The following is a 27,286-nucleotide window of genomic DNA, read 5'->3' on the forward strand; positions in this document are numbered from 1 at the left end:
CCTTACAAAAGAAACATACTACAGTACCAGAGCTGGGCATTTTACTAAAAATTGAGTGTCCGTTATTTGTCATCCGTGTGCAGCGTGGGTACCTTTCCATCATATGTCATTCGCCTTTTTTTTCAGGGGGGGGGGGTAGTAGTACCCGTCATCTATAGGCCGGTCCGCGTCTAATTTCAGACCGTCGGCAAGTTCGACTAAACTTTCACTCACTGTGTCTTGTCTTGCTGAAATTAGCACTTTTTTAGGGGTTCGCGCAAATGACAAACTGTATAGGCCTTCCATATACAGCTGATCCAATGGCAAGTCTGACATTTGTTACCATCAACCAGGGGTAGAGCCTCAATGTGTCGAAATATGAAACGGATGATGACATGGATTGTTTGAATACGACCAATTCTAATTAACCTGGGACATGTATTGGTCGATTGCTGGATCAAACTCCTGTTTGGAATTTTGCTGTTTCGCAGTTTGTTAAAGAACAGCAAGCATCAAAATATAACTGTTGGGCATGTGCAAGGTCAGAGCAGATCAAATGAAGTTGCCGTGTCAATCAAGTGCATTTTAGGTTCACCCTAAAAGTTCATCAATTGATTTAAAAATATTTTTATAGTTTATAAAACTATGGCAACAAAATACTATTAACAATATGCAGGCCATTTGTGGCTCATTGAACACAATATATACGATTACAGAAGAACTCAAATTAGCCAGTCAATCTGACTTTTATTGTGGCACACCGTGACAGGATGTCGTGTTTGAATCCGCCCAACTTGACCTGTGTGTCTGTAGACTGTGGGCAGCCTCAGTCAGACAGGTGGAGGAGAGGAGACGTCGAGTCGCCGCTCGGCTGAGGTGCACCCAGCGTATTTCGGACTTGGATCGGGCAGGACCGAGCCGGACTGCGGAGGACGCTGTTCCGATCCTCCTGCAGCTGCTGGATGGTGCATGGAAGCACACTCCGGCTCGGTTCTCCATCCTAATCACCGCGCACATGCTTGAACACTTCGGCGAGGACGCGGGGAGGAGGAGAAGGAGGAGGCATGGAGTTGCAATGGATTAATTAACGAGGACCACATGGACTTGTTCGTTTTTTGACATCGCGAGTGCTTTCTAGTCAAGCGTCGGCCATGGAGAACCAAGGCGCCGAGTTGCAGAATTTCGAAGACGTGCAGAGAAGCGGCTACCTCCGCAAGCACAAATCAATGCACCGGCGCTTCTTCGTGCTGAGGACGGCCTCGGAGCGTGGCCCCGCTCGCTTGGAGTATTACGAGAACGAGAAGAAATTCCGCAGCAAATCTCCCGTGCCCAAGAAAGTGCTGAACCTGGAGACGTGCTTCAACATCAACAAGCGGGCGGATTCCAAGAACAAGCACCTGATCGTGCTCTACACGCGTAGCGAGAGCTTTGCCATCGCCGCGGACAGCGAGGAGGTCCAAAACGAGTGGTACCAAGCCATGCTGGACCTCCAGTGCAATTGTAAGATGGCAAAAGTCGAATCATTGATGTTGCTCTCTGCTGTGTGTCTCCGCATCGGGCCCATCCTGCCTAAGGCTGTTTTTGCTCCCCATCTGTCCGCATGGGCCATTGGATGCACTCCATTTCATTTTATAACCCATGTTGTTCATATGTAGCTCCTAATCCATAGATGAATTTAACGCGTCTAATTATCGGCATTTAAAAACAATCTAAATCAACTGGATCCAAGTGAACTGGTGCGTTTAAAGGTTTGCATGTGCTGCTTGTGCAAATTTGGGATTCACATCCAACCAGCAGCTTATTCCGCCCCAGACAAATATAACACGTAGTAAAATCCCAAGTAAGGTGCAGCCTTATTTTTTGCATGGCGCAGAGGGCATATAGCAACCATCCACGGGATGCATCATATAGCGCTAGCCTATCGCGGAGCACTCCCGCTCCAGCCCGTGTTGTTGTTTTTCTGCACAGCCCCGAGAGCCCGCCCGCCTCTAATAACCTACATTTGTGCAGGAGCATCACCGTGCTCTCTGCGTGGCTGCATGTTGGAAAGGGGGGGGGGGGGGGGAGGGGGGGAAAGGGATTGAAAAAAAAAAATCGTCTTTCAGTGCGGGTCTCCTCGTGTTGTTTACGTTCATGTTCCAATGCTGGGAGCAGTACCACAACCCCTCCTTTTCCCCTCAGTGTGCACCCACTGACGGGCTTTCCCAGCTCTGCATGCACTATACATGAATGCTGTGTGATGACTGATGGATGCTCAGAGTCCCATTTTGTTCGAAATGATGTCTCAAGCTTTGTAACGCATTTGTTGAATTCATCTGTTTAATCTGCCTGAATTCATGGGCGTCTGCGTATTGCTTGGAAATAACCATTAACGTGGCTTGTAGTGGTTTCTTCAACATATTATATAGATTTCATGTTGCAGTTCTCCAAAGAAATGAACAGTGACTCTTGTGTGTCAGAAAAAATATAATGGAGCTATACAGACAACATAGCATAAATAAACTAATTGTAAAATTTACTCAACAATATGTTTGTTGACATGATTGTAGTTTGCAGTGGTGTAAAACTGCACCGCTTCAGGTTTCTAATCATTTGGCCATTTGATTTTTGCCTTTTTGCCTTTTTGAAAAGGCAACACACTATAATAGTGCATGTCGACCTCACATTTGAGAGTTGCTGCGTTCAAATCGTGCAGTTTGCATGTTCTCCCTATGCTTGCATCTTTTTTCCGCAAGTAAATATTTGCAGTTAGATATGCGTGGCCCGGTATCAGGCCGCGGATCGTTGGTTGGGGAGCGCGTGAAGACCTGGTGGCATCAGTAGAATTTATTTGATGATATCCTACTACTATTTTTAGTGTTATCTATATTTATTTCCATTCATCTTTTGGGAAAGGGTTCCTCATGTTCATTCACGTCCTTTCTTTTCATTTACAGGTAAATCTCCTGAAGACTATGGAAGCAGTGGAGAGTGTAGCTCTCCATCTCCAATTCCAACTTTCAAGGAAGTGTGGCAGGTTAAAGTTTGGCCAAAAGGTCTTGGACATGCCAGGAACTTAGTAGGCATCTACCGCCTGTGCCTAACTGACAAGACAGTCAACTTTGTCAAGCTCAACTCTGACGTGGCCGCTGTCGTGCTGCAGCTGATGAATGTTCGCAGATGTGGCCATTCAGAGAACTTTTTCTTCATCGAGGTTGGTCGTTCAGCCATAACTGGACCCGGAGAGTTTTGGATGCAAGTGGACGATTCCGTGGTGGCTCAGAACATGCACGAGACCTTGCTGGAAGCCATGAAAGCGCTGAGTGAGGAGTTCCGTCAACGCAGTAAATCTCAGTCTGTCGGGACGTCATGTGGCGGCGGAACCGCTTCAAACCCCATCAGTGTTCCGAGTCGCCGACATCATTCCAATTTGCCACCCAGTCAAGTGGGCTTCACCAGGCGAGCCCGAACAGAGACCCCGGGTGGAAGCAGTACTAGCACCTCGCCAACATCACGCCACGGATTCCCGCGAGCCCGAACGGCAAGCATTGGGGCCAGGTCGGAGGAGAGCGGAGCGAGTACCAGGTCAACATGGGCCAGTTCCAGCCCGAGTCTTAATGGATCCTGCTCAACTACGCCAACGCTCAGGCCCAAGCCCACCAGGGCCCCCACCCCTGCAAAGATTACCCTCAGCCTTGCGCGTTACACGCCTAACCCAGCTCCCTCTCCCGCTCCGAGTCTCTCCTCCAGTTCTGGTCACGGCTCTGAGTGTGGTCTAGTGGGCGCGGCGGTGGGAGGCATGACGGTGTGTTCCTACCCACGCGTGTCTCAGAGAGTTTCTGTTTCAGGTTCACCGAGCGACTACGGCTCCTCTGACGAATACGGTTCGAGTCCTGGTGAACACTCACTGCTCATGCCCAGTATGGCTGCCCATCACGGGCACGGAGAGGGGCCCTCAAGCTACATCGTCATGGGTCAGCGAGAGGGGCTCCTTGGTTCCCATCATCGCTCCAAAGGCAGGCGCATTCTTCGGCGCTCATCCAGTCGGGATTCTGAGGCAGAACGAAGACTACTAAGTAAGAGAGCTTCCCTGCCTTTGGCCACCCACGAGCGACTAGCTCAGCTTCGAAAAGACGATGATGAGGATGTGGAGGAATATGCCATAATGTCACAGAGTGCTAACAGAGAAGGCTCTGGCAGCTTGGCAGTGGGGTGTGGGCGAGGTGATGTGGCAGGGCAGAACAGAAAGAGATTTGACAAAAGGAGAGAAGCAGATGCAAGAGCTCCTTCGGATAGCGGCTACATGTCAATGCTGCCTGGAGTCACGTCGCCAGCTGCGGACGATGAGTACATGGCCATGACGCCGAACAACAGTGTGTCCCCGCCTCAGCACATGCGGCAGCCCAGCGCAGAGGGATACATGGTCATGTCCCCTAATAGCAGCGTCTCCACTGAGTTACAAGGACTGGGTACGTGGGATAGCAGGGGGAGCATGGAGAGCCGGGTTGCCGGCGACTACATGAACGTCTCACCCGTCAGTAGCCGCTCTGCCTGTAGCACACCACCTTCCCACCCTGAACAGCACCAACTACAACCAAAAATGTTTAATTCCTACTTCTCTCTGCCGCGAGCTTATCAGCATACCCTCTATAGTCGCTTTGAGGAGGATCCAAACAAAGGGGAGTGCAAAAATGACAGTGGTGATAGCGCTGGAATGAGTGGAGGAGCGGGGTACAACAAGAGAAATAAAATGGGAGTGGGCCCAACCGGAGGCTTCCAACTCTCCATGTCTTCCTCTTCCTTCTCCTCAAGCTCGGCCAGCAGTGAAAGCCTGGAGGACAAGTCCACATCAGCGGGGAAAGGTTTAAGTTTGTACAAGAGTGCAGGAACATACACCAAAGATAGTCGTCACTTACAAAAACGTGGATCGAGCTGCAAGAGCCCAAAGCAACAACGGAGGGGCCGCCCCCTCAGTATGTCTTCGGACATTGCGAAAGCAAACACATTGCCTCGGGTGAAAGAGAATCTGCCCCCGATGGCGGCTCACAACGTCGGTGAGTATGTCAGTATTGCTTTTAAGGAAGACAGTAAGTATAATGGCGGGAGATGTGCAGGGTCAGATCGAGCGCAACCCGTCATTCACGGAACTCTCCGGCCCTCAAACCAGCCACTCCTTGCTCCCGACAATGCTGCTAACCTTCCTCGCAGCTTCTCTGCACCGTTGTCCACCTCTGCTGAGTATGTCAGCATGGATATAGGGAAGTCATCAACACCCCTAAGGTCAACATTCAGCCCCGCGCAGGGCCCACCAGCTGTCGCCCCCAAGGGCCGACTTGAACACGGCACATCATCTCTGGCAGCAGACGGAAACTCCGTTTATCGATCCAAAGGAAAGATGTCAGGAGACGCCCTTAATTCGTTGATTGATAAAAACATTTCCGATGCCAGCCTTTCAGCGAGACCTGCCACCCACTCAGGTCCACTTGTGTCCATGGGGGAGGAAACAGGGTTGGGCTTTTCTCCAGTCAAGACCTTCCAGTCTCCTGAACATGGCAGCAGACTTGTCCGGGCCGACGCTCAGGGTCGGCGGGGCCACCACTCAGAGACCTTTAACTCCCCTCCCTCTGCACCTCGTCACCCACCCTCCACTACCAACATCTTCCCAGAGGGCGGCCAGCCGGTGGGCCACCGGCACACTTTGGACTGCTCACTGTGGGAAAGCGGTCAGGCGGCTAGTTTGTCTGACACGCCGCCTCCACAAGCCTCTGCTGAACAAGGCCTTAACTATATTGACCTTGACTTGGCCATTAAGGAGAGCCCTCAAGTGGGAGCTGAGCGTTCCTCTGCCGCTTACAACATTGGCGCAGGCGCTATGGGCAGTGGTGCCGGCTCTAGCCTCAATACGTACGCCAGTATTGACTTCTATAAGTCAGAGGAACTGAGAGCACACCAAATTGGCAGACAGGATGATCAAGGTAAGGGCTCATTGGGCCGCAGGTTCGTTTGGAGTTTACTCGTATTTATTTAGTTCTTTGAGCGGGTACAGTAAACCGCCGCCATTGTCGGGCGATAGGGACCGAACACCGCCGCAGATAACGAAAACCTGCGAGTAGTCGACACCTCCACCAAAAAGATTCATAATTGCTTGTATAGTTATCATGAAAGCAAAGTAATATAAAGTTCAGTTTACCTTATCTTAGTTTAGTTAGGTCGGCCGGTTAAATGGACGGACACCGGCAGATAGACAGACGGACATACTTGGTTCAGTCTATTTACTGTGCATATTAGTAGTACCCACATCCCTTAGCCTTCCAGAGTTGACAGATCACTAAGTCTGAAGAAAACATACCGTCACCCATAAAGTTGGAATGAGATGATTTATATAAATACATTAGTGAGCACTTTTGACCAGGTGACTGAAGGGAGCGAATTTGCTCCAATGAATTACTAATGTCAACAATTGCAAACTATTTGGTTACAAAACTTTTTGACTGTCATCCAGCTCGATGCGAACTGCAGACCAAACTTGAGTGTGTCTCTCAGTCCGCTGCTTACATTAGAGCGCCTAGTCACTAAGCTGTGGGTTGTCTGCAAGGTCTCTTATTATGACAAGTGGGTGTCGAGTGAGAGCGAAGCCAATTGATGTGTCTGCTGCTGGTAATGAGCCTTTCACAAACGGTGATAGACAGAGGGGAACACGGGCCAGGTATTTGTGTTTCTGTGTGGGCGCGCTGTCGACCGCGCCGGTTCACACGGCAGCCTCGAGGTCTCCCATCATGCCATGCACGGCTCAAAGTCATGTAATGGTTAATGGTTTTGATGGATGGTCTAGTGTACTGAAGCACATTAGAGACGAGTGGCTCTCTCTTGTCAAGAAATAATATCTTTGCGAGGCGAATTTACACTAACCTGACACTTTATCAGTTACGCCTGTACAGTGTGATGACATACTATATGAGAGGTGTCATATATTTTACAATAGTACTGATCTGTTTTGTTTATTATTATGGTTAGAGTTAATAATTGCTCATCTCATGTGGCTTAATAAGGTACCCAAATGCATTTGAAGCGCCCGAGGAGTGTACATTACTCTATAGAAAACCAGGAACATCAATGATTCATCAGGAACACGCAATTTGTGCATCTTATTTATTCAGACATTTCACATTTTCATAATTGATACCTCTAATGCATATGTGTGATCATAATACTGTAATTGGCCACTTATTGTGACTGGGGACAGCGTGTTTATGCATTTAACATGAATAGTTAGGAAAGCGCTTGTAATATTCCGTCATTGGCCCCTACACGTTTTTCCACTGAGACTGTTGATTGGATGTGCTGCTTCTACTATACGCTAAATGTTGTACTATGCGAGATACGGCATGCAGGGCACAATGATAAGCGCCTCATCACTCACACAATGCTGCTAATTCTGCTCAACACTTACATTGGAATTGCTTCCAAGTGAAATGTTTAATGAACATCATAACTGAATTCCGATGTTTGTTTACCCACCATGTATTCATTATATTCTTAGAGTTGCATCAAGAGCAAATTGTTCTGCTGCAGAACTCTGAAAGTAAAGGTTGGTTTAGTGTTGACCTCAGTGACCCTTTCTCACTTTGATTTACTTACATCAATAAGTATGCAACACAACATCTGTCACCTTTTCTAGAACTTAAGAACACCATGGCCTGAATGAATATTAACCTTCACCAGCCTTGCTTTTCTGTTTAAATATAGCACAAGACTGTAATGATGGGCGCCGGCGTTGCTGAATCGCTGCTAATGTTTTTTTGAACAAAAGGGTTATTGTGATCATACTCGTAGTTGACTGATCTGATTTGTCTGGATGTAGAATTTAGAATTTTTCCATGATAAATAATGGAAATTGAATAAATTAAGAGTCAAAACTGCCACAATCTTTTAATAACTGCAAAGTCTTTTTTTTAAACCAACATATGAACATGTTGTTAATAACCCTGTCAAATTTGAATGATTAAAAAAAGAAAAAATTAAACGAGGCTTCAAAATCATGGAATTGTCTCCACAGATCGCGTGAAACCCACCCGACTGAAAAATTTGAAAAAACTATCTATCTTATGACGACACATCCCTACATGTTTAATCAGCGAAAATATACCTGCTTAAAGCCTTCAGTGGCTGGAATATACCTCACAGTTCATCGTGGGGCCTTCCACACCGCAATGAGAGTTGCTAAGCGCCAGCTAGCTCACATGCTAGCTTCGAAGCTAATAAACGTCCAGGCCTCCGCTCGGCAGGTGGACAAGCGGCGCGCTCGTCAAACGCATCGCTTCAAGAATTTAAATAACAACACTGAGCTGATTTATAAATTGTGGCATCCAGAGAAGATACATTTTGGTGGAGTAGGCATAGCTAGCTATCTACCTGCACGCTGTAGTGGCCGAGGTTAGAGTGGCAGGGGCTTATGCCAGATGCCCAAATGTCACTGGGTGCTATTTTAGCCACATCCCCCAAAAACCTGAGAAACTAAAATGTTTACAAACAGTTTAACACTATAGATCGCCATCATTCAGTACTACGAATCAAACAAACAAATCTCTGAATTCACTTTCGAGGATTTTTGCAAGAAATGGCACATGGATTCATTTCCCTTTTTTTTGTCATTTCATCTGATTTTATTGACAAAAAATTGTTTTTTTTTACAACCATTAGGGAGTTTAATTGTTGATGATTCACTGTATTAAGAATTAACTGATTAAATCCACCTCATAAGAATTTTGGAAAAAGAAAAAAAATAAAGAAAAAGATATCTTCTCTGAAACATTGTGTTTTTTTTAGTTCCACACCATCACTTTCCTCTTAGGAGGGGAAAGGAGCAAGTGGTCAGCCTGAGTCAAATTGATGTATGGGCACTTTTATCCATAAGTGTCCCCTGAGGTACAAACTAGTTGCTTTATGAGGCAATTCTTTAATAAAGAGAGGGTCGTTTAGTCTCAGTGGATCACTTTGGGGCACATTCATGGCCACTGCAAGCTGATTATTGCTACGCTCATTTGTTTTCTTGATAGCATGGAGCTGATGCAATTGCATAATATTAACACGTGAACCTACTGTGTATTGGGCCCTTATCATCAAAATCATTCTCGAAAGATATCACGCATCATGTGATGTTTACACAAGCAGATTAAATTAAAGTATTCTTTTAAGCGGCGTGAATGAGAATCGTTAAAGTGAACATAAGTCGATCTGTTGTTTCCCAACTTAAATTCCTGCCTGTGTTTGATTGTTTTCCTCCAGATTGTTGATTTGTGCTCAAGTCTAGCACGGGAGCAGCGTGATGACCAACTGTTGCCGCAAAACAACTGTATGCAGAGTCCAAAACACTGGAACTCTGGGAAACCATTCCTCAACCGTCTGCCATGTTCTGACAACCAAACATGTGCCAAACACACTACACGCACGCACACACGCACACACACACACACACACACGGGCTAAGGAAAGTATCTGTTTGTATGCCTTGCTCTGATCATCCAATGTGAACTTGATAAAGGATTATGTGTGATTATGTGAGTTCACAGGTCGGCTTTATGTCCATTTGACACGATTAAAGCACTATGACAATCGGGCAAAGCCATAAAGTCGGTAAAAATGTCACACGTTTGGTTTGATTGCCTCCAAGAATGACATCATTGTGATTGGTAGCTAAGCAAATGTAATGAAATGTGATCATTCAAGGCTCAGTAGTGACGTCCATTTAGTTTATGGAGCCTTATTGCAGCTTCAAGTCCCAAAAGGCTTTGTTTTTGTCCTGTACGTAGCACCATCCTTTGTCCATTTTCTGAAAACGTGTCAAGGAAATATGGCTTTCACACAATTATACACTTTGTCAAATTTGCCAATTTAATACATACAGGTGCCATTAAAGCCATAATGCTTCTTCAGGACCTTTATTTAGCTGTAAAGAAAAAAAAAAAAAGTTTTATTCCCACGTACCACTTTGGCTGTGACATGATGTACAAAAAAAGCAGACAGAAGATTCTTTAAATTCAAACACAATTGACTTGCTGGTCCAAGTTCAAAGTCCAATTAGTGAATTCATTGAATTAAAAAAAACAAAAAACTAACATTTATACCAGTTAACATCAACAAAACTGCAACAAAGTAAAACTACTAACTGGAAGGGCCTTGCAGATCAATACTGTCACCTAGTCGCTGGAATTCACAGTTTGGCAAACCATTTGAGCATTGACTCAAAATCCTACTAGTACGCGAATAGTCCTCACCGGTTAGACAATTGAGCACACTAGTAGAACGAATGTCTTACTCGTGATGTTTTTTATCCCACTAGTGCATTACATTTCTATAGATGATCGGGCACTAGAACAAACACATGCTCCTAGTGACGCAAACTGCACTAGCTAACAGCATGCTACTAATTATGAAATTACATTTATTTTGCTAGTGTGAAATAGAAATTCTGTAGTGGAAAAAAATGTCACTATAGACATTCATTCCACTAGTGCACCCTAGGCACTCCACTAGTGCACTGGATTGTCATAGGCTACTAGTGAGGACAAAGAGCATACTAGCACTCATGCAATTCAGCGCACTAGTAGGATATGGAATAAATAAATGCTCATACAACTTTCCTTCGGTGCGTACCCGGCGGCAAGCTTTATTAGAACACATTTGTGCTCTTGTGGTTGTTTTATGGTTTGTATTGTTTAAAAAATTGGAAGCCTAAACGGTTTAGTCCTAGTTTACTGGTAATTACTGTCATTTTGGGCCACTTCTGGGGCTGTCGCACACAATTCGACCTGATGCTCATACAGCCCCTGATGTGATTCAATTAACCATCTCCTGTCAAGTCCCCACTCTAAGATGCATTATTGCCAGTTGCCAAGGCTTTTTATGCTGCATGCATCCTGGTACAAACAGTGCATAACAATTGGCAAATTTGCATAACATTCTTCTACAGCATTGTTGGTCAGCGTGTCCTCAGTACAACGGAAAGAACCTCACACAAACGGAATTCTACAGCGGTGCAAAAGTTGCCTTCAGTCCCAAAAAATTAGAACGTTAATAGTACTGTACAGTTAAATACATGACAGACAGGCTTTTAGAGGTTCCCGTTTTAGCATTATGTTTTGAAACAACGTGTAGCATTTCCTAAAGGAAGTGTGTACATTATTTTTTGGCAACTGCTTTTTAAAAAAAAAAAAAAAAAAGAAAAAAAAATAGAATATCTGTATATTGTACTATGGTTCATGCTACAGTATACAAGCAAACAGCATTTAAAACACTGCAGCTTGTTTTTCCTCATTCGCATAACAGTTTACACGAATATAATGTGACACATGTTATTTAAGATATACACTATACATACAGTATTTTGATGAATACTATTTAGCCTAGATATCTATATACTCTTTTATAAAGTGCCTCTTTTTTGATTGTAGCTGTTTTACACAGGTAATCTTAAAATGGGTTGTGAAAATACAAGAAAAAAAAAAGAGTAAACAAACAATGATATCAGTAAATAATTTTTTTAATTGCCTTACTGTTTATCTGAAACGTGAAAATGATCTTTTTGTTTTTTGGTGCCTAACAGTTAAAGCCACTATGTAAGCATTCCCTCGCACTTGTTTGACTTTGTCAAGTTGAGGTTTGGCCCAACAAAGTGAAGCAAAAAATAATAATAATAATTAAAACAACTCCAGAACATGGGCTGCTATTTCATCCTAAAAAAATGTTACTGGACAACATGAGGATTCTAAATTGTATACATTTGAATTGTAAAACCTATTTTAATGACTTTCTGCATTGTTTTTACCTGACAGCTGTCATTCTCTTGTATATAAAATACTAACAAAGCAGGCTCATATTATATTCTACTGCAAATGAAATGTATGTATTGATTCAGGCTTGTGGTGTATTTTGAACCTCAAAGCAAATCAGTGGAGGTCATTTGAACTCTTCAGAGCAGCTAAGTGTTTACCTGGGCTAGAACACTACGAACACGCTTGTATGTGCTCTTTTTCTATATTATGGTGTGGATTCAGTCTCCAAATGTGTGACTATAGTGCTCCTTTCTGTCTTTACTCAAACCCAAGACCTAGTCCGGTTCTCTCATAGCTCTCACTATTTGTATTATTTCTATCGGTTATGCTGCTGTTGGATTGCCAAATTGCCAAACAATCAAAAATACATTATACAGCATTTGTAAACAAATGTTAAATCTGATTTCAAATAAGTAATTCTTTCCTTGAAGTGCTACGGGGCCAAAATATGTTTTTAATTTTGCGATGAAACATTTTTAAAGAGTGTTTTTTATAAAGTTCATGTGAGTTTCTGACTAGTTGCATACCATACCCAGAGCCATTGAAGTCCGGTTTGGTCCAGTTGCAGCTTAAGTGAAACATTAAACACAATATACAATAAATCGGGATGTACTACATCTCTGGTTTAAAACGAAGGTCAGGACACAACGATGCCGAAGGCTTCACTAACAATGATGACCAAACTCAGCATGTTTCTGGTTGTGTGTATACAGGGTACAAGGGAAGAAGGCTTTCTCCATGTATTTTTCACACTGGTAGCTTTTCCCACATTTAGAATCGTATTTGTGATGGAAAAGATTATACTCAAGCACATTATACAAACCGTAAGACAAATATTGAGTTAATGGGAATTTTATTTGTTGAGTGAGTATACGCAGACTGGAAAGTGGAAAGACACACGCAAAAAGTGACAAATGATGTTAAGAAGTTGTGTTACAGAGATATATTTTTCTATATATTCACCGTTGTTGTCTCTTTACATGACTTCTTAGCAATCCTTTGACACTTTCTTCTGTCATTTCCAGCTAAGAGACCCATTCAACAAATACAGTGGACATGCAAATTCTACACATTCCGGTTCAAATGCCATCTTTTTGTAATATCAAAAAAACGAGACTAAGATAAATTGTTTCCAAACCTTTTCCACCATTAATGTGACATATAACCTGTGAAAATCTAAAAATAAATCACTAAGATAATGTGCTGGCACAAGTGCACATTCCCTTTCATAATTGGGATGAGGATATGTTCAGAATAAACAAATCATATTAAAACTCATGTGAAATGGGAGTCAGCACGCAGCTGCCAACATTTGTAGTACATGCGATTGTTTACTTCCAAGCACAGCAACATGCCCAGTTAAATTTATTTTTACTTCCCCAATTGAAAAGATTTTTAAAAATTCACTTGAGTTGTACTAGTTGTCGGTCATTTTTTAATCACAAAACCTAGCATTTGAACAGGTGTGTGCAGACTTTTCAAATCCACTTTGGTACACATTTTGAATTTGTCTCTTCGTCAGTGTCTTTCAAACAATCCCATTAAATTATTGACCGGGTTATTATTGACCTGTGGTCTAAATCAGAATAGCCCGCCACTGCCAGCGGTTTGTGCTTCAAAATGACAACTTTACTGCCTGTGAGACTTCCAGTATAATTAACTAACTAGTTGACTCGGTTGAAGTGCTCCTTTATAATCTACTTGTTATTTCTACAGCGCTACTCTCCTAATTAGGGATTATGGATCCTCTCTGACTGTACCTCATAATCTGGAGACCATGAGGAGTGTAGACATAACAGTTGGTAGTTAAACCCCTCACAGTCTAAGAGCACGACAGGACATCAACAGATACGAGGAAAATATCGATCAAAGCTCTTCGCCGTAAAACTGCTTGTGAGTGTCGGACCAGAATCTAAGTGTGGGAAATGATACTGTATGTACAATCAAGATAGCATCTGTAATTACAATTGAAAGAGCATTCTATGTATTTTAAAGTTATTGATACTACTTTGATATTGATGTACAAAGACTGAACAGGAACTCTGTAAAATATCGTGTATAGAGGAGTTCACTGATGAGGGTTGGGGCGGGACAGTTGGGGTGCGTGGGGTTCATTCAATTCATGACAAATTGTTTCCAAACAGAATATTGACGATACTTGTCTGTGATGTAGACAACCTTAATGTTTTCTTTTTTCTATATATAAAAAGGCAAAGTGGGGAAAAAAAAGGACATTTGTGAGTCTTTATTGACCATGTGTTCTAAGTCAAGGTTGCAACATTTACATTTAGCAAGCGCAGACTCTTATGAGGCAACATTGGTCGGACTTTTTAAGGTATTAGCCAGACTTTTGTGTTTTTAATCCCAGACTCCTCTGGCCTAACAGATGGTATTTTGGCAAGATCATAGTATGACAAAGGTGCGTTTTACTGTGTTGCATGTTGTCACACAGGGCTGAGCAAGTTTACCCCAAAACTAAACACAGAACAAAAAGAATTACACATATAAATACCACACATTCTTTTTAGAAACACCCCCAGTGCTAATGCTAATTGTGGAGGGAAAATACTATTGACGGGCTAATAGACAATTTGCATTGTGTTCCGAGAGTGATATTCCTTCAAATAATGATTATTTACACACAAACGCTGTAGTAACACATAAAAACGGGTAAAATAACAATAGTGGCGGGTATATATTATGCCTAATATGGGAAAAACGAGTTATATTAATAAAGTTCAATCACTTTCTTCTTCTACACTTTTTATCTATGTCACTGCATCACACTGCCCCTAAGAGGTCGAGATTTTATTGCTCTTATTTCAATATTACTATTAATTACCATTAATACTCATTTATTTCTCGCTTTTTCTTTTAAGTTATATTTAAAGTTGCGTTGCGGTAGTTGAAAAAGCACTAAAGTTTGGCATAAATGAATAATTGTGTTTAGTAATCATGATTTCAATATTAATCAACATAACCATTATATTTTTCCCATGATCACCCAAGCCCTACATTAAATAACTGTGAAGTCATGAACATGGCTACTTCGTTAAATGTAAACTTAATTTATAACTTTGTACTTTTATTATCTGTGCAGCCATACTCTGAGTTCAGATGGTTTGTTAAGTCGTACAAGACCAAGCAGCACACCTTCCAACTTTCAAAGAGATTAAACCATAAAGTGATCAATACTGCTGTGTACAAACCATTAACAAATCCATCTGCCACATCATTATTTTTTAGTGACATGACACCTGCACATTGACCCCATATGCAGGAACACTGACTGCTCAGTTTGTTTGTATTGTGGCCCTTGTTGTACTCTTGATCACTGCAGCTGAATGCTGTGTTTGCACATTTTACGGCAAATGTGTACAGCTGAACTTTGCTCTGTGATAGACTGTGGTGTCAACTCGCAGACAATGCTACTGCAAAACATTGGACAGATTGTACAAATGATACTGTATTTTACAGGTTTTCCTTTGGCTGTTTTCATAGTGCTTAACACTAACATTTATCTAACATTTACAAACATTAATATATTTGCAAATGCTGCATTACCATGGTGGGAATTAACAACAGTACTCAATGTACTGTGTTAATGTACTTACCGGTAAGTAGAAATTTCAGATGTAAAGTATGTTCTTGAGTATTTTTTTCCCCTGATGACGTCTTAATTTTATTTACTACATTGGAAATACAATTTCTGTATTTTGTATTTGTACTCCTTGCTTGGTCAAAATAGGCTTTTCCCCTCTTTTTTTAACAACGTTTCACAAAATAAACAGCAGAGGGCGCTCGGATAATGTGTACCACCTAACGGGACATTGAACCGGATGTTTTCACATGCATTAATTTCACCAAAAGAGGCTCATTCACACTATTCTTTCCGATTACTCCAAACACAATTAATACAAAATCCAGCTGTATTTTTTTGTTTGTTTAATCGAACAAGATATCACGAAAATTGACCGGTCGTCAAGCAAAAGTGTATTACAATCCAGAACGGCTCAAGAGAGGACGGGGAAAGACTTTGGTGCATGAAATTGGAGCAGAGAAAGACCTCTTGAAAACTTGTCTACAAAGATGTGCTGCGATATCGTCCATTATTATTCTGATCAGCAGCGCTGTTCTCATCGCCCATTCATTCATCCATTGACGCCACACTCTGTTGGGGGCAAGATGTCGCAAAAGAGATAACATTTGAGATAATCATGCGTGCTCTGCAAATGTAACGTAGCATGCTCTACGTTAGCTTCAGTTAGCAAGTCGCCGCAGTTCGCCACTGAGGTCACTCGGAGTGAAAGCGGTCACTATCCCCAAAGGTAAGTGGATGCTGACCGGATACATTTTAGCGATTACGACATTGCTATTTACAGTTATTAATTTCGTTGCAGTATAATCGTAGAAATCGTACCCTGTTGTCCTATTTGGATTGCTACTTCAGTCACATGAAGGCCCATATATATATAAATAAAAGTACGTATTCCTTCATTAACGCTAATTAAAATGCAAAGTAATATATGTAGTAAAGTTTACTATTTAAATGAGTTAAAATGCACAGTGATCCATCGCCCCCACCTGCTGGTAACCTTGTAGTAATAATAATAATAACACATTTTATTTGTATAGCGCTTTTCATATCACTCAAAGACGCTTCACAGCAAAAATAAGTGAGTAAAATAAAACCTGCTGTTAAAACAAAAATAGTTAAAACCAACAGACGAAGAAAAAATAGCAAAGATTAAGTGATGAATTTTAGGTAGTAACAATAGTTCATGTACTACTAACCTTGCAATAACAGTTGTTTAGCAAGGCTCGAAAAAGCTTTTGTCCTTTAAGGATTCGTTTTGCTAATCAATTACTTCATTTCAGGCTTTCTCATTTTGAGGAGCAATTTGTGTCGGTTAATCCCAGGGACCTGAAGCAAATGCCAATGTAACGGAGAGATGACTGTAGGGTTACGGATATGGTCAATTTGGGGCAGTATTTGAGACCAAAATGACTTGTCAAATGCATTTGGGCACACAAAATAAATACGTTCTGTTGGTTCTACTCTGTATTCAACGTAATACATAAGCAACAAATCAACACTTTATAAAGTGTATAAATACATATTTACGAGTAGTAATTGAACCACGCAGACGGTTAATCTGTGACGCGATCACATGTTTTGTAGACGTCACCATATGAAATAACTTCATTTCATGGATGATCGATCGTCCCATTCACCCCCAAACATTTATACCTCCTCCCGCCTCGCTCTTCTGACAATCTCCTCGTCGACTGGGCCGTCGTGCTGGCATGTAAATAGGGGATCGAAGACTTGGGGAATTGCAAACAGAAAACTTAGATGAGCCACGTTGTACGTGTTGGTGACGTTAAGCCCTTGTGCCATCTTTTTTTGTGCAAGGTGCAAAACAATACGATGTGGCTCCAGTTTCTCCGAGCCTTGCTTACTTAAGTACTTGCACTGTATCATGCAGCACATGGGTGGAAGATGTATTAAAATAAAATGAAATAAAACTTTTAGGATAGGCTATGTTGTTTTGTATAGTAGATTAGTCCTTTTGAAAAGGATTTCCCAAACTTTTATAGTTGAGGTGTGTCAGAAAAGTGACAAGACTAGTGTCACAAAGGATACATTTAAAAGCCGACTATTCTTTCCGCTTGGAAGTAATCACCCTGGGGTCTAACGCACTTTCCCAGCCTTCTCTGCCACGCCTTCATGCACTACTGGAAGGAGTCTTCTGAGATCTTCCACAACTCTTTTGTCATTGCCATCTTGTTGTCCATGTCTTAACAACGTGTCCCCTTGATGACACTCTTGAGCTTGGGAAAGAGAAAAAAAAAAAATCACACCGAGCCAGGTCGGGTTGTTGGGTAGAGAGGTTACTCCAGGCGCAACAATGTTTTTCTTAGCTAGGATTCTCAGGGCATTGTGAGCAGGCACATGTTGTCATGGTGGAGCAGCCACAAGCTGTCCTGTCACAACTCTCTTCTTCTCGCGCACTGAACCAAACAAACGCTACAGGACAGCTTTATAGACTTGTAAAATAAAATATACATTTCACTCTATGTACAGTGAATCTATGATTGCCTTTTTTTAATCGAACTACTGAAATAATTTGTTTTCCGCAATTTATTGAGCTGCTTCCATACTATCTTTAATGTGGTTGTCAGGTGCCTGACAGAAAGAAAAACCTCTTCTGATAATTTTGGACACAATGGCACCTCATGCTGTGGTTCAGGCCGTCATCGACCTCTCTGCTGGAGCTATAGGTAACCTGACTCATTTTTGCCTCTTCCCAAAATTATGAAAATGAATCACAATATAATACAGTATCCATTACTGCACTGTGTGTTCCTTGTGCCTTGACTGCAGGCTGTTCCGTTTTATAGAATGTGGTGACTTACAGGTGAATGTGAGCAAGTATTGATACCTCTTTAAAGTGCACCCAAATAGCCATAGACATCTGTCTGGTTCTTTTTTCTGGCTCATTTGCCTCTGCTGTGCATTCGGCTGACTTATTGCCCTTCTCTTGGGTCTTAAACGTATACACTACAAGGGAAAAGAGATAAAATACAGGAGACATGGTTGGTAATTATTTGATTTACCAAGACTTTTTGGATCATCCCATAATTGTCTGTGCAAACAGTTTGAGAGAGCACTGACAACGCATTATCGAATGCTCGCCTTGCATACCAACCGGTTGTTCATCCGGCTGGTGGCAAAATGGCTCGCTACTGGCCACTCTTCCGTGGAACGAGACAATCTTTTGGGGGAGAGATGCCAGGACATTTTTAGGACAAAAGCTCCTCCTCAGGCCTTTTTAGCTTTGACAAACAAGAATATTGAACATTAGCATAACCTGGCTGACTTACAATATAAACAGACATCCTGTCTTGCTGAAAATTAGCATGTTTGGAGGGTGTGGCCCTGTCTCATACAAGAGTCAATAACTTGAGTAATAAAATTTAAAAATAAATGCATCTATCTTTTGTTTTGTTTTTTCATCTCTGCCAATAGGCTTTTTCCATGTTCGCTGTAAAATTAAGTTGGTGGCGATCCAGGAGGAAATAGTCCAAAAAAAAACAGAGAATGCCGAATTGGGATGACCTCGCTTGTAAAAAGAAGTGCCTCATATAGTTTGTTGAGCACGTCTGTTTGGACCACATTGTGTCCTCCTCCTAGGAGGAGCCGCGTGTGTCTTCAGTGGACAACCTCTGGACACAGCCAAGGTCAAGATGCAGACCTTCCCCACACTCTACAGGGGTTTCATCCACTGCATCACATCTACATACAAACAAGTTGGTGTCCGCGGTCTTTACCAGGGAACCTCGCCGGCTCTGATGGCCAACGTCGCTGAGAACTCGGTGCTCTTTATGAGCTACGGCTTCTGCCAGCAGGTCATCCGCTTCACAGCGGGACTGCAGAGTGATGCCGCGCTGAGGTAACGCAATGTAAACAATCAACGCCTCGGTCTGTAGTTGTGGGAAGGGGTAAGATCTGTGTGCCTCCTTCGCTTGCTAGCGACGTGCAAAAAGCGTGCGCCGGATCGGTGGCGTCCATCTTCTCTTCGCTGGTCCTCTGCCCTACCGAGCTTGTCAAGTGCCGTCTGCAAGCCATGTATGAAATGGAGGCGTCGGGAAAGATTGCGAGGAGTCAGAAGTAAGTGGTTTCAACAAGTCTTCCAGTTCTAATAGATCGCTTCAATACATCTAGCACTTCATTACAGTACACTATGTAAGAGGATGTTTGATAGAATTACATTGACCACAAGGAAAATGACCAGTTATAGTTTCTCTTTGCTGGTTGCTGTCACCGTTAACAGACTTAACAATATAGCCTGGTTTAAAAAAAAAAAATGAAATAAACACATTTTTAAAAATCAAGAAATTCACTTTTATGCAATGGTGGCACGGTAGATGTGTGGTAAGCATATCCGCCTCACAGTTCTGAGGTTGTTTGAATCTTGGCTGCCATCATCCTGTGTGTTATTGTCTGTCTACACGAGTTACCACACCGTTTGTGTTGAAATATCAGTTGCATACTACGCTATAACGCGGCAACATAGATGCTATTCATTAGCTCGTTTATAGTGTTTCCTATTATGTGTTAGCATTAAGCTAGTAGACTTAAAAACAAAGTTTTTATGTTTTAATATACACTAGTATTTCTGAAACTTTCCACTCAGTACCGCCAGACTTAAATATAGTATAGGATAAAAACTGTGCTTGAATTCATTAATTCATTTAAGATGTATTGCACCCAAAAGTTAAATAAAAATGTTCCTAAATAAAAGTTTAAAAAGAAAACAGTTCAAGATTAAATGCCAATATATTGAACTCAAAAGCGAAATAGAACTGAACTGTACTTGGCCAATGATTTGTTTACCACTAGAGGGAGCCCACGTACCACACTTAAGATTCACTGATCTACACAGCATGCATTGCGTTTTTTAATTTTTTGTTTTTGTTTGACAGTACACTGCAACTTGGGAGTGGCATTAAACATCTTGAAGGCTCTTTTTTGAATACGCTAATTGTTTTTAATCATACAAACTGCCGCTTGCTGTGAAGTGAGCTGAGTCCCCAGCCACCAAACAGCACTCAAAAGTCAGAAGTCAAAGAAAAAATTCGCTGACAGCAAAAAAAAAAATGGGAGAACACTGACACCATTGTATTTTTTTAGGTGGAAAATGGAGGAAAGTGCCTGTTTTTGTTTCAGCTTTCAGTTTGTGTAATAGGTAACAAGCTATATATAGGTTTAGTGGTCCAAACAATAATGTCGGCTGCATCAATTCAACTATGCTTGGTGGAAATGAGGTTTTCTAATCCATACCTCTGTGTCCTCTCTCTGCAGCTCGGTGTGGTCTGTGGTGAAATCCATCATGAAGAACGAAGGCCCACAGGGCTTCTTCCAGGGCCTGACCACGACCATTGCCAGAGAGGTACCCGGCTACTTCTGCTTCTTTGGCGCCTACGAGCTCTGCCGCAGTGCCTTTGCAGACTACATGAAGTGTGAAAAAGATGACATAGGTGAGCCCGCTGCCTCCGCGGTGCATTCTGGGAGCTCAATCAACATCATATACATATCATGTTTACGTCTTACTGTCGCGTAGGCGTGGCTCCAATTGTATTCAGCGGAGGTTTCGGAGGGGCGTGCCTGTGGCTGGTGGTCTACCCCATGGACTGTGTCAAGTCTCGAATCCAGGTCATGTCCATGACGGGCAAGCAGGGCGGCTTTTTCAAAACCTTTATGAGCATCACACGCACCGAAGGTAGTAAATCTTTATCAGTTCATCAAGTCTTTATCGTCTTAACAAGTTCCAATCATCTTGGTTCCTTCTGTTTTATTTCTTACTTGTAGGTATTAGAGCACTCTACTCCGGTCTCACTCCCACCATGGTGCGCACCTTTCCTGCTAACGGAGCACTTTTCCTGGGTTATGAGGTCAGCCGCAAGGTCATGATGAAGCAGTTTGATTGCTGAGTTGCACATTTTTAAACAAGTTAGGAAGGATCAGCGGTCAGGGCGTATTAGGGCCTCAAGACCTTACCCGAACTCTCATTGATGATGGTCATGTTTTGTTTTGTTTTTGTTTGCTCTTTCTTGCTCAAGTTCATCTCCGTTTCTTTTGTGTTTACGTTTTTGAAGTCGCAATGTTCATGTATTTTTAGAGCTAACAATTGTTTGTAACCTCTAGAGGTTCTACTGCCAATGTTTCAGAGACAGCTATTCTATGTGGCCTTGTGCACACTACATTCTCGCCTACCTCAGTGTCGTGTAATGCACAAAAATATACAATATTTTTAGCCTTTCTAAACATTTAATGTATGCACACACATGAAGAAGAGGAAAACACTCCCTTTTTAATGCATGATTGTTTTTGAGGTTTGAAACAGACCAAACGTGTTCACTGGTCTAATGACGCCACTGTAAGAGTTGATCTAACCTTAAAGACAAAGTCAACGCAAACATTTTTTCAAGAATATGTTCTATGCAAGCCCACTACTTGAAACAGGGCACTCTGATAAATATTGCATTTGTGGAATAAGTGTTAATCCACTCGTTTTTAGCCATCTCTGGGGGCGGCCATTTTGTCTTCTGTCGACTGAAAATGACAGCACAACTGCTCACAACGACCAATCACGGCGCAGATTCACAAAACAGGTCAGCCGTGATTGGTATATTCCACAAATGCAAAATTAATGACAATGCCGTGTTTCAACTAGCGGGCCTGCTGGGAAGATATTCTTGAAAAAAATATATGTTTGGGTTGACTTCCGGTTTAAGTGTTTGGAAATTCAATTAACGATTCATGTGTTTTTAGAAATGGAGTTATTTATTTCCTAGTTTTTCAATTTTATGCTTTTTGACTGAGTAGTTCTAAACTAATTCACGGGTGTCTTGGATTTCAATAACAGGGTGTGTTCTGACAAACTAAATTCATCTAACTAAACTGAAACAAAAACACTAAATTCTTACAAGTCTTTGTTTGCCTTCTGATTTCTTTTTTTCAAATCAATCACTCCTCTTGTAAAGTTCCTATAAAGGTACAGCCCAGCATTTGCCTCTTATAACTCCATATTTTGCCTTTCATTTTTTTATTTGAAGACTAATGTGCCATTTGCACTCCATGTACAGGGTTGTTCCAGTGTTTTGCAATCCACAACCAATCTCAGTCACATATCCTTGTTAATAGACATGTTTTATTAAGAAAATGCCAACAATTAAACTTTCAAGATATTGGTGTATGTAACTACAATGATCTTGTAGTTCTAACATCCATATTAAACATTTCACTGAATCAGCTTATTTTCCTGTGTTTCATTTTAGCATCTTGAACAGATTTTTACTGTGAAGCATTATTGCAGTTATGGGAAATATAATGTGTGTATGGCATGTTTGTAATTATAATGAATGTGTGACATTGTATGTCACACTTAATTTTCACATTTCTAATTTAGTTCATACACTATTCACAAACATTTAGGGACATTCAGCTTTCTGTAAAGATTACAGTGCATTTTAGGTTCAACCTGAAATTTCAGCCGAAAGCCAAATGTGCCTAACCTTTTTTTCAGTAGAGTATATTCAGCAAGACACTTGTGAACTAGACGTTTTATAATGCATGTGATGCAGCTGCTTGCCGACAACGGCCGCTTGTCAGCTCAGATTTTGCCACATTGCAGCTGCAAAGCAAAAGACAAATTATGCATTATATATGGACTACCAAGGTTCAGGTAGTAAAAGCAAATCATATCAGATGGCAGTGTTGTGTTCCAACCTGCCTGCGTCAGAATTCAGATGACAGTTTTGCTGGTGCAGGTTCCGCACAGGCAGCCGAAGAGGCCGTTGATCATCTGGATGGCACACAGAACCGCTTGCAGGCAACTACAGGCCAGCAGGGTGCCAAACAATCCAGTGTTGAACTGAACAATGTTCTTGGGCTCGGTGCATTTGCCCCACCACGTGTTGTCAGTCAGGTAACTTGGGTCACTGGGCACAAAGGAAGAGTTTTGTAAGCACCGCTGCCTCACAGTTCTGACGTTCTGGATTACAAACACTTCGCTGGCTCCCATTGCATTTTCATTTGATTTGTTTACTAATCTTAAAATGGCCTCGCCCCGGCGTACCTCTCCGAGCTCCTCCACTCCTACGCACCTTCCCGGTGCCTCGGGTCTGCGGACCAGGCGCAGATGGGACTATTTATGATTATCAGTCATTTAGGTCAACATTGGATCATTCATAAATCTTATGCCTACGTGACCAGTCTTAAGCGCCACCTTTTGTGGAAATGGTGGGGGGTGGGGGGGGTGGGGGGGTGAATGGTGTATTCACACAAGTTTTTTCTTGGCCCGTGCACTATCCCTCTACAAACTGTGTACCTTGGTTTTCTATTTTTGCCTGTCCGACTAACATTTCTTTCAACATGTCAACATGACAGGAATTGGTTGAAATAAGCTAGAGATAAGAATGCCAAATGAAATGTCATGCGTGGCACTCATATCAGAAAGTTCATCAGAGTGTTACCTGTCTTTGAAGGGCGTGGTCCATATCAAGATGACTTTACAAAGGGGGCCGTTCTTCAAACCCAATGCGGCCACACTCAAACTGTACAGGGCGCCGGCCACACCCACTGCGGCAAATGCAATTGATAAGAACATCTGAGGAAGTGAAAAGATAAGTAACGTTTTGGTCATATGGAGACTGAGGTGGACGAAACATCTCGGTCCTCATCTGGACATTGTCGATTCAACTAATGGCCGGGAGAACATCAGTTTCTGTTTAGACCTTCCACTTTTTTCCCTCAATGAACTCCTTGGTTGTTATCTTGCTGCATGTTTGTCGCCTTTTTACTTTAACTTGATTTCTGTAAAGTGAATTTGCTTGCTGTCATCATGTGTTGCGTCAAAGAAGACTAAAAACCAGGCCACAGATTATTTTGTAGTATCATGAGCATATAACAGTAATTCTTTCTCCCGCCTTGAGTGATTCCTTGACTTTAGAAAAAAAAAAAAAAATCTATGTTTACTAGACCGTACAACATTCTCCCTAAATGTTTGAGGTGCATCTCTGTATTTTGTACAATTATTAATATACAATTATTTTGTACAAATACAGTGAGTAGTGTTAACCTGACTCAACTCACCCCACAGCGATTTCCACAGCATCCTTGTTTTCCAGTCAGGTGGATGTAAAGTGCTGGTAGCAACACCTGAAACAGAATGGTATTCAACTTCATGACGTGATTTTCATTATGGACTAATGGAAGTGTGACGGATGCTATCTGGAAGGTGACTTAAATTCATGTTTACCCTTACAAGATCTGATACAGAAAGAGGTCCAACAAATACGGGAGCTCTATCAAAAAATTCCTACGTTAAAATGACAATGACACTCAGACAGTTATGAGGACACAGAGATACTTTGTCCTGCAGGGAAATTTGAATATCCAACAGCTGGTTAGGTTGACATTTACATATGAATAGAATATATTACTTCTACCATCTTCTGCCACTAGCAGTAAAAATGCAACATTATCTACTGCAAAATGTTACTCATTCGATTTTGTGAGCGCGTAAATATCAAATGTGCATTTCAGCCTGCGTGTTTTTCTAAAGGTGCACAAAAACAAAGGAATGTGCAACAACTTGCTGTCACACCCTTCAGGAACATATTTGTAGACAACTTACCATTACTCCCCCGCCAACGAGTCCTCCCATATATTTCACCTCCTCAGTAATATGTCCATCTTTGGCGTACTTGATGTCCCCATCAGGAAAGAACAACACGATGTTACAAATGATAGATATGAGCGCTAATGGGTACAAAGCCACAGCAATGCAACGCGAACATGTCCCCGTGCACATGTTGGCAGAGTAAAATTGCTGCTGTTGGAAGGGGAGAAAAAAAAAAAAAAAAAAAATCTGAATTCCTGCTCAGGACGTTTAGGCGGCTCCCTTCCTCCTTCCCCTTCCTATTGAGGACACTGACCCAAGTAGGGTGAAAGCATGCGTACTTGTATGTTCCCTGTGAGTGATGTTAGGGTGTGGGAGGGTGAATGACAAGCAGATACCATGGACAAACAAAATCTGGGATAGGCGGCAGAAGCAAATGTGACTCATTCGAGTTGAAACAATCGCCGTTTTGTTGAGTGCACGTTTCGATAGGTAACCTTTCACATGGCTGGATGTAAAACGCATCAAGAGGTTAAGAGGAAGTTGAAGTGCATTAGCCATGTTGACATTTGAAGTCATCATATCATGTAGTGGCATTGAAGAATCTTGGTGAGAAGACTTCACTTCCATCAATGCGCTCATCTATGTTGTGACTCCAGATTCACAGCGTTTTTTGGACTCTGAACACTCTGAAGTGTTGCGCGAACAATGTCATTGACATCGACTGCAGGTAAAACATTTATTAACAACCCCTGTGGTAAAAATATGAATCACACAGGCTACAGTTTCATGTGGATGGGGTTTGTCTGAGCATGTGCCAAGTACTGGAAATTTAGAGTATATGGGTAGCAATGAAGGAGGAAACGTACCAAAACATGTTTTGTTTCCTGGCAACCCACAGTCTGGGGAACTACGTTTCTTTGTTTAACAGACATTGCAGTCTTGAGTTCACCACATGTAAAGATTTCATTTTGTATACGTACGCAGTATTGTAGTCAATTCAAAATGTGGTCAAACCACACTTTTGGTCATTTAAAGTTCCCTAACTTTGCTGTTTCAGTCATTTTTGTGATTCACACTGCTATTGTTGTTATGAGAAATGGTGAGAGCAGAATCTCTGCGGGATTTGGCTCGCAACCTGATATTTAGTCGAACTTGTTTTTATGATACAAAAATAGAGCATCAGGTATACCAACACTTTGTTGTGTTTTTCTTTTTTTCATTTTGGCAGAAAATCCACCCATCATTTTCTTCCAATTAACAGAGGTTGGGTTGTGGGGCCAACAGCCAAATCAAGCAACACTAGATTCCCCAGCCACTTCATGTATTTCTTCTATAGGGATCCCTCCCAGTGGGACATGTCCGAAACCATTCACCAGAGAGACGTCCCAAGGAGGCGTTCAAAGGCAACTTAAGCAGATGCCCGAGCCACGTCATCTGGCTCATCTCAATGTGGAGAATCAGCAGAAAATCTGTACCAAAGTTGCTATTTTCACAGACTTTTAATATGTAACATATAAACATATATGTATAGATATTGAAAGCATGTTTGCCATATAAACATATATGTATAGATATTGAAAGCATGTTTGCCACCACATCCCTTAACCACATCCCTTGACATAAATGGAATAGTACGTAATCATATTGGTGATTAAATTAAATGATGCTCCTGACAACAAATTATTTGCTTTCTGTTCAATGAAAGACTAATGCTAAGATGATCAAGATCTTATCATGAATGACCGTTCCCTCTTGTCTGGTGAGTGAATATGTGTGCTATCATTTGGTATAGGAGGTAGTTAATAGGTTAAAAATTAACTTCATATTGGCGGAGATTAGTCATGTACTAAAGAGGCAGGTCACCCTCTGTTTAATAAATGAATTGGATTAGAGTAAATGTTGTGATGGTCTGAAAGAAAATGGAATGTCCTTTTACTTAAAATTCCATAACATTATACAACTAAGTAATCAAATCGTTCATGCCTGAGATGCTTCCCTCACAAGAGACCATACATGGCATTGTTTCCTCATTTTTACAATGATATTGCCGTGGACATCGCATACCATTCGTGTACCATTAAACAGACAAAGCTTTTACGCCAGGCTCTCACTTCCGTAATTAGATTATGCATATCATCCTGTTTTCATCCCCTGTTATTACCAGACTACAATTCTAGATGTTGTTGACAAGGACAAAAGCATTCCTTTTGTTGTGTTATTTGGATGTAGGTATCCAGACTCTTGTCAAATACATTTCAATATTATCATTTGCAACTGTGGCAGAACCACCAATGACCCAGAATA

General features: G+C 41.9%; 3 protein-coding genes across 4 annotated transcripts; 2 read left to right on the forward strand and 1 right to left on the reverse strand.

The window, feature by feature from the left end:
• The first annotated feature begins 808 nt into the window (after positions 1-808).
• On the forward strand, positions 809-14,936 carry LOC147133253 (insulin receptor substrate 1). Its single transcript, XM_086057006.1, has 3 exons — positions 809-1,479; positions 2,916-5,933; positions 9,244-14,936. Exons 1-3 carry the CDS (start codon positions 1,131-1,133, stop codon positions 9,249-9,251), a joined length of 3,375 nt encoding a protein of 1,124 aa, XP_085913132.1. The 5' UTR covers positions 809-1,130; the 3' UTR covers positions 9,252-14,936.
• A 747-nt stretch (positions 14,937-15,683) lies between these two features.
• On the forward strand, positions 15,684-22,613 carry slc25a15b (solute carrier family 25 member 15b). Its single transcript, XM_086057008.1, has 7 exons — positions 15,684-16,117; positions 17,976-18,074; positions 18,988-19,246; positions 19,327-19,464; positions 20,659-20,834; positions 20,918-21,076; positions 21,166-22,613. The coding sequence occupies exons 2-7, from the start codon at positions 18,020-18,022 to the stop codon at positions 21,285-21,287; spliced, it is 909 nt and encodes a 302-aa protein (XP_085913134.1). The 5' UTR covers positions 15,684-16,117; positions 17,976-18,019; the 3' UTR covers positions 21,288-22,613.
• tm4sf21a (transmembrane 4 L six family member 21a) lies at positions 22,488-25,672 on the reverse strand. Of its 2 annotated transcripts, none has more exons than XM_086057012.1 (5): positions 24,995-25,672; positions 24,451-24,516; positions 23,832-23,965; positions 23,086-23,297; positions 22,488-22,990 (listed from the first exon to the last, which is right to left on the reverse strand). In XM_086057012.1, exons 1-4 carry the CDS (start codon positions 25,169-25,171, stop codon positions 23,102-23,104), a joined length of 573 nt encoding a protein of 190 aa, XP_085913138.1. In that variant the 5' UTR covers positions 25,172-25,672; the 3' UTR covers positions 22,488-22,990; positions 23,086-23,101. The 2 variants fall into 2 exon arrangements, with proteins under 2 accessions (XP_085913138.1, XP_085913137.1); XM_086057011.1 differs by having other exon boundaries at positions 23,090-23,297; positions 24,995-25,668.
• Between the last annotated feature and the right edge of the window lie 1,614 nt (positions 25,673-27,286).

The sequence above is a fragment of the Filicampus tigris genome, chromosome 17, assembly GCF_054856515.1.
Source record: "Filicampus tigris isolate MCC_2025a chromosome 17, RoL_Ftig_1.0, whole genome shotgun sequence".
Classification (NCBI taxonomy): Eukaryota; Metazoa; Chordata; class Actinopteri; order Syngnathiformes; family Syngnathidae; genus Filicampus; species Filicampus tigris.